We start from the raw sequence: 8,019 nt of genomic DNA, 5'->3' as shown, positions 1-8,019 counted from the left end.
AACACAAACCTTTTAAAACTAAATTAAAATTATTTTTGGCCTAGCAAACTTTGTAGTTTTTTCACATGCTGTTGCAATATATAGTTATATTAGAAAAACTACAACACCAAACCAGATCTAGCTAGACCGGAAACAAAACGCCGCACACACGTCGTTTGGGCTTGCGAGTCGGCAATAGAGTAGTAGCGTTACGTTTTGAGTGGATGGCGAGCGCGAGACGCTGAAATGGAAGCCAAATAGATTCTGGATGTTCCATTGACCAGACCAAAGTGATCTGTGTGTTTTGTTGTTGTGAACTGAGCTAACATCGCAGCACGTCCAGTCTGAAATACCACTTGATGGCCAAGCACACAGCTGATGCAAATTCTTCCCCCCCCATTGTCAAAGAATTTTTTTCACCCTTTTATAGATGGACAGTGTTACACTGTGTGAGAGATTATTTGCTCCAGGTGAGAATGTTCGTGTGAAACTGAACACTACAGTAGGCTATATGCCAATAAAAATATTTGCACAAAGCGAGCCAATCCACTTTTCCATGTTCATAAGAGCATTACATAAGAAAAAATAATGCGACAAAAAGAAATCAAGGGACATTTACAATAGATAAAAATGTGCGATTAATCAAGCTTAAATATTTTAATCATTGGGGGATCAAGTATTGTACACAAAATGTACTCATTATGGGTAGTTTAATCCATAACAATACATTCTATTTTATAAAATGATCATAGGTTTCGTATGGTCTTAATCTGTAAAGTAACAAGACGCTATACAGTTTATTCATTAAGTAATGTGCAAAAATAGTGAATCCCGCCAAATTCTTATGTGTTTGAGGTCTGTGTTAAGAGGATTTCTTTGTATATGTGTGATGCCCCATATCGCCAAAAGTACACTCCTCTGTCCGCATACAGTTGGCGGAGGGGTGGTAGTTTTTTTCCACAGCACAGTGACCTTGAAGATTAGTGGTGTCTATCAGTTTTGTCTTGTCTTTAGTCATGTTGCTTTGTCCCTAAAGTCTTTTTAGTTTTTTGAACTCTAATGAAGCAGCCTCCCTTCAAATTTGAATCAATTGAACTTTTCCTTTTTGTAAATCCGTGTCAAATAACTCTTCATGCTCAGAGCAATTGGATGCTTTTAATGCATCGGATTATATGTTTCAGTGCATTGTCTTGTAGATATTTTAGGAGAGTGAAACCTTGTCCTTTATGCTCACTGACATGTTGTGTATTTCACAGGTTATTTTTGCACACCAATCTGTTCTTTGCTGTCCTGCTGTAGTTTTACTTTCAGTGTCCTTGCTGTGCATCTAGGGAACTGTTCTACATCCCGCCCATGGGTACCTTTTGTCCAAATTCTGGACCAGATGCAGGTTTGTCATGTGCATGTTTTTAATCAAACTTTGCAATAGTCTACATGTAAAACTTCATACTGCTTTATTATAGCAGCATGTATATACTTTGCTGATCAAGTAAATTGCAACGTAAAAGCCAGGTAGGAAGTTTACCTTTATGTGGCAATTGCGCCTGAGGGAAAGTGAGAGAAGAAGTAATACACAACTGCTAATTATGGATTTATGTCCCAGATACTAAAGACCTGAATTCAGAAGTCAAAAAAGGATGCTGGCCCCATTACTTTTTCACATCGGACACAAAAGCTCAGCTTTGGAACTTGTTGTTTATAAGTATGACTGAATGGGAGTCTGAATCACACACTCTGAATCCGATCCCATTACTTGTACATTATTAATTTTGCCCCATTTTATCTACCCTCCAGTGAACATTTTTGCTGGCAGCTTTCTTCATATATTCATGAGTGCATAAAAATTTCAATTTAGTCAAACTTGTGAATAGGTTGATGAAGTACACATATCTCTGCTGTGCCTCTGCCAGTCTTGTATTGTGTATTGTGATTAAGTGACCCGGTTTGTGATGGCCTGTGTTAATTAAGTATTATAGTCTGTGGAAAGCAGACATAAATATTACTCTTTGATGTCCCTCTTGCATGAAAATGGCAACTTCTTAGTGTGTGAAAAAATGCCAGGATGTAATTTAATCTAATTATTAATGACAAATCATATCCTGCACCATCAAGGCAACCAATCAGGGGAGGAATCCATATGTTGCTGTCCGTGGTGCTGAATTTTGGATGTAAAAAGAGCCATCCACAGCTAAATGCTTTCAGATTGCAGGGTGGTAGAATGTTGGTAGAATACCCCATCTAGTGTAGAAAACATGCGTGTGCAAACACAGTTAAAGTTAGCTTGAGGAAAGCTATAGGATGCACCTGAGTGGGAAATATGAATAATATGGAATTTATAACTAGAATTACATCTTGTTTGGAAATCTGTTTTATCTCTGTGCAAGCATTTTTGGTACATCTTAAAGTGCTCATATTATGCTTTTTGGCTTTTCCCCTTACCTTTATTGTGATGTATATCTTTTTTGTGCATGTTTTAGGTTTAAAAAGGGAAAAGGCCCAAAGGAACTTACCCTTTCCAATAGAAAACACTGTTCACCAACTGCTCCAAACAGCTCTGTGGGAGTCCAGCCTTTACTTCAGAGACAAACGCGCGTCACTTTGTAACACCCGTTATAATGCTCATTTAGCTGCTAGCGTGGCACGCCCTAATACCCTGCTCCTGACTGGCTAGTAGTCTTTACCTAGCTACTGCGTATGTGCAACTCCCAACAAAGATGGAACAGAAGTGAGATGCCTCCATCTGTAGCTAAAACAGAGAGCTCAACACACAGGGTGAAAAGAGGAGCTACAGCAGTGTGCAGTATAACACAAATATGTTTTTTTTTTTAATTAAGCCATGTAAACCTATTCTGACATAACCTCTAAATATAGTTATGAACCTGATAATGAGCATAATATGAGCACTTTAAATCCTTAATTGTGTTTATTAGCAGTGGTGGAACGAGTACTCAGATACTTTCTCTTATGTAAAAGTAGGTTTAGGCTTACTTGATTATAAAACACTGTAACCATGTTGCCTTACTTACATCTCCACCAAATGTCTTTTTCAGATGTATGATTTAAGGAGTGCTACTTAATTCCTTACAAAGTGCCATCTAAATGATGCACAAAATCAGTAGATAAATCTCAGCTACTAAAAAATATGGGCCTCCTAATTGACAGATCATAAAGGTGATCATCTGACCAGGTTTTTTGCTTTTCATAACCAATTTTTCTAGTTTTCTAATTCCTTGTGGAGGTAAAATAACCTCATTTTTCCTCCTTGGGGATTAAGAGGAATGAGGAAATGCGGCCTATTTTTCAATGCACACAATAGATTGGATCCTGAATTGGGAATTTAAGCGTTCACAAAAGGACACCCTCCTATCAAATTTCTGTGGGAAAGAAAGATTGTAAGTGAAGAGGATTATGAACAAGGAGATTTAAAAGCACAATTTGAGTGGTTCTAAACACAATCTATGGCATCATGTTTTCCTTACTGCCCCTGCATTATTATTTGATTTTTAGTTTTAGTTTCCGTGTTAGCTGTCACAAGGATCGGCTTCGCTTTCTTTTTCATTCTGAGGCACTAGTGCTTGAAGATCCCTCAGCCAGCAGGGGGCCACACAACACACACATAATGAACTACTGATCTTTACGTTCCCTTATTTAAATGTTTTAAATGGATATTGCTACAGTGTTCAGTTACATTCACAGTAACAACAACATTTTGAGGGGATTTTCACTAGTTTTGGGGAATTTAGGGATGCTGGCATGCTTTTCATGTACTTTTTGTATTTGGAGGCTACTTTTCATAAAACTGACACTGTTTAGATTAGTTATTTTATTTATTTAGTTGTTGCGAGCTAAGAGGTGGGTAAAAGGAGTTACTACAGTACAGGTGCTAAAAAAAATAGAGGCACTTATTTCATTTCCATTTTGACAGACAAGTTTTTTTTAGTTTAAAAAAAAAAAAACATTTGACAGAATATGAATAAGCACTATTTCTTCGCACATTTGACAGTCCATTGTAATAAAAGATTGATATAGGCTTCCCCAATTAAAATCAGCCTACCTGTACTCCACTGGCAGCTCATTTCTAAAATACAATAAAATATATGGTCTTTGAAGTCATTAATTTTGTTAACAGCTATCAACATACAAAACACATTTCTGGTTTATACGTTTGTTAGCTTAACAAAATCCCATCGAGGTCACAGAATGAATGTAACGCCGGACCCAGCATCCGGGTGACAGCAGAGCGCAGACTCAATCCCCGCTGCAGTTCACTGCGTTTCCGTAGCCAGTTGGTTGCTACCCGCTGAGCCCAGACCGGGGAAACAGCTCACGGAAACGGTTGATCCCGATCGAATAACGTCAAAGCTGGCAACATAAATGGCGAATTAACACTGATATCGGAGAGGACTCGCTAAATAAATGTTCGTAACTCGGGTGCTTTTGGAGAGTGCGCTGGCAACACCCTCCGTAACATGTGAGATGTATAGCTACAGAAATATATTAACTGTGCGTTATTTTGGCTAACTAGCTAGCAGCTACCCCCCATTCTATCCAATTTATGGTAGCTCGCGTGATCTGTATTCTCAACCGTCGCGTCTGTACCGGAGGAAAATGAAGAAGTTTAACATTAGGAAGGTGCTAGACGGCTTGACAGCGGCTTCTTCTTCCTCCTCCGCAACTGCCCAGCCGGGTACTCCCAGGGAAAACGATGTTATCCAGGAGACTCTCCAGTCGGAACATTTTCAGCTTTGCAAGGTGGGTTACGGTATAGCAGCTCGCATTAACGGACTGTTTTTGCACACTGAAAGTCAGATGACAGCGGCGTGACTCTGTCAGCACTGTTCATTGGAAAGCAAATGACACGAGTGCACGCACTCAAAACCAGAAATTTAGTCTATTTAAAGAAGTATAAGTTATAAGTGGACACACTAATAGGGAATGTATCTTGTTTTTGCCTGCCGTGCTTGGCTGTGCCCGTGGTTATACAGTAGCCTAGGCTATGCAGGCTGTCAGTCACAGCACCATGGCTGTTTGCATTGCACTGCATCGTCGCCTCCAGTCACTGTTTCTCATCTTTAGTCTAAGTCACCTAGCTATTCTAATCAGCTCTTGACTAAGAAAGAACACCATTAAACATTAAGTTCACATTTCTTTCAAGAATCTTAATACAACACTCGCGTGCACATTGACAGCTTTTTTTGCCCGCCTCCCGTCCCCACTGGACGCGAAGAGAACCCTTCATATGGAGGACAAAATCCACATTGTGTAAAAATTCAATTTTAGTTCAGCTAAAGAGTTCAATCTGAGTTTTACAAATTAATTGGATAGCTTTCAGTGCTGCAGTCTTTTCAAGATGACATTTCCTATTTGTGTTTTCTTGGACAATGGGGACTGGCTGAGGGAAGGGGGTCTTGGTACTAAAAAGACTTTGGTCGATTGGTCTGTTCTTTCAGCTAAACTTTTGCATGTATTTACACTGCACAGGACTGTAAATTTGTCCCCCTTATCACTTAACACCTCACAAGGGCTACTGTAGACAGGAGGATTGATTACAGCAATCAACTCTTTCTGTAAAAATGTTTAAAGCAGACTTTAAAGAAAATGTGAACCGTCCTATCCATTTAAATCCTAGCCTCACTGGCCAACAAACAGGATTTTGCCAAACTAATTTTGCATCATGCAGGGTTTAATAATCTGTCTGGAAAGGCTTTGCCTGCGTGGATTTTGTTGCACATATTGGAGAGCCAGCCCACCTGCTCCTGTCCTGGCTGGGAGCAGCGATGGTCAGGTCCCTAGGTTACAGGGCCAAGGCATTACCTGTTACATAATACTGCTGCAAGCTGCACAGAGCTTATGGGTGGCTGGGAAAGGTTTGTAACCCAAAACAATTGAGTTATAGATGCCTGATGAGGATAACATTGTGGTAGCTGGGGGACTGCAAGATCCTGGCAGTGAAGTTCACCCCAAGGCTGAAAATGTGAGCCTAAGGATGGATGAAATGAATTTATTACTGCTGTTTTTACAGGATTGAGCCTGCACACATATCAAGCTGATATCAGAAACATATCCCAGTCCCCATTTGCACTAATGTCTATGCTCATCTTATTTATTTTGATGAATAAGACTAATTTTCCACATTGATGGATTACATTTCTAGGAGATCATGGTTATGTTTTTTTTTCTCAAGTTAAGCCAGCTTGACTGTGTAGCAGATGATTGATTAGCTGACTCTAGCTCTAATATAAATTCTGCTCTTTCTTGCAGACTGTGCGTCATGGCTTCCCATATCAACCATCCTCAATGGCTTTTGACCCTGTCCAGAAAATCTTGGCCGTTGGGACTCAGAATGGAGCATTGAGGCTGTATCCTTCTTTTTCCTTCCGAGAGCCACACAAGGAAAGTAAAGCTTGGATGATTGCAGTGAATTTTCAACGTCCTCCACTCTCTTATGCACACACACACTTCCACAAACATTACAACACACACTAGACCATGTCTAACTTCGTGACATCCTTTTTGCAAATGTCATATGACCAAGTTCTCCTTTAGCATTTCACAAAGTGTGGGGAATTTATAGATGAAGTGACATGTCTTTACCTCCTGTCGTCCAACAAAACAAAAATAAGAAAATCCTAAGCGCACAGAGCTAAGTGCAGAGCTCAGAGGTAGACACCAGCTAGGATGTGTTTCTCTGCAGCCGGCACCAGCAGCCTCCTTCTCCTGGAGCACACAGGCTCATTAGTGGCATCTCTGCAGTAGCATCAACAGCTCCTCTGCCATATGCCGAGGAACCAACCTCATCAACTGTGCTGCCCAGTCTGTATGTCACAGTATGTCACTTCATATGTGCTGTAAACATCACTGGACTTGCACAACAAACACACACACACTCACACACTCAAGCAAGCTGCTACAGTTCTATGTGGTGCCCTTGGGCAGTTGGGAGTCAGTTTTGTCTTTGTGTCTGTATTCAAGGATAGAAATTTGTTTTTATAGCTAACAAAGCGACTTCCATGAGTCACAGCAACAAAACCTCCCCTGGGTTAAACACTGCAATGTGATATTCTGATCATGTCCAGGTTATACTGTTTACAACTGGCCTTCAGTGTTGGCCTACAGTATTCATGTATATCCAGGTTTCCCTTTGTGCTGATATCTCGCGTGTGAGGCCCATCTGCTTTATTGAGAATTTCATTTGTAGTGGCTCCGTCCACGTCTTTATCCACTCTCCAGATTAAGAGAGCATTGTGTTTACTGAGTAACTCCCAGAGAGCACACACTGCTTCCATGTTGTCCTAATATGCAAGGTGGAGCTGATGGGATTACTGTCATTCAGGCAATAGGTCCATTTATCAAAAGACAGGCTGTATTGATCCACCTCATTGCCCCCGGAGTATGGAAACGCTGCTGTAGCTCAGTAGACATAGGCTCAATGACGTCTCTACAAGCAATAAGTGTCTGTTTTTACAAGATTTGTCTGTACTACAGTGTTTTAGTCAGTGTTACTGTAGACCATCCCTCGCTCCTTCTAATATACATGCTTTTATATTTTGACCGCAAAACAGAGCAGTTCTGTGTTTGTTGTTGGAGCCAAAATAAAACCGCAATTAAAATAGAATTTGACCCACGTGGCAATGGAGGCAGTAAAGGGAAAGTTCAAGTTTGGGCAAAATGGATGATATACTTCACAACATTGTGTTTTTGTTCAAAAACACTCTTGCAGCTGATTTGTCCCGCAAGAAATCAGAAACTTGTTTTGATCAGCTTCCATTGCAGAAATACTGAAGACGATCGGCCCACTAGTCCGTAGCTTCCTCTTCTTTGGGTTTCTACAATGCTGTAACCTAGACTTTATGAAGGTTTAAGGTTGCAAAGAGCAGTTGGTCTTTCTTCATTTGTCAGCTCACATGATTAAGATAACTTCCTTTCTTGATGGTTATCAGATGAATACGCATGAAAACTGGCTGATGCTGAATTGCTGTGGTGAACCGCGTTGGTTTACCTAATGGGGAAGTGCTGATGTTCAAGAAAGGGGGGGGGGGG

The 8,019-nt window shown here is 40.4% G+C and overlaps 1 protein-coding gene across 19 annotated transcripts in view; it reads left to right on the top strand.

Moving 5' to 3' along the window:
- Positions 1 to 4,238: 4,238 nt before the first annotated feature.
- stxbp5b (syntaxin binding protein 5b (tomosyn)) overlaps positions 4,239 to 8,019 on the top strand; it is a 37,890-nt gene continuing 34,109 nt past the window's right edge. For 10 of the 19 annotated variants that reach the window (XM_034857837.1, XM_034857829.1, XM_034857835.1 and 7 more), the window contains exons 1-2: positions 4,240 to 4,731; positions 6,241 to 6,338. In XM_034857837.1, the coding sequence (XP_034713728.1) occupies positions 4,588 to 4,731; positions 6,241 to 6,338 (242 nt within the window). In that variant the 5' untranslated portion in view covers positions 4,240 to 4,587. Of the gene's footprint in view, positions 4,732 to 6,240; positions 6,339 to 8,019 lie in introns of all 19 variants that reach the window. The other 9 variants (XM_034857823.1, XM_034857822.1, XM_034857824.1 and 6 more) reach the window with 2 other exon arrangements.

This window comes from Etheostoma cragini, chromosome 20 (assembly GCF_013103735.1).
Source record: "Etheostoma cragini isolate CJK2018 chromosome 20, CSU_Ecrag_1.0, whole genome shotgun sequence".
Lineage (NCBI taxonomy): Eukaryota > Metazoa > Chordata > Actinopteri > Perciformes > Percidae > Etheostoma > Etheostoma cragini.
This window is presented reverse-complemented; position numbering and strand designations above follow the sequence as displayed.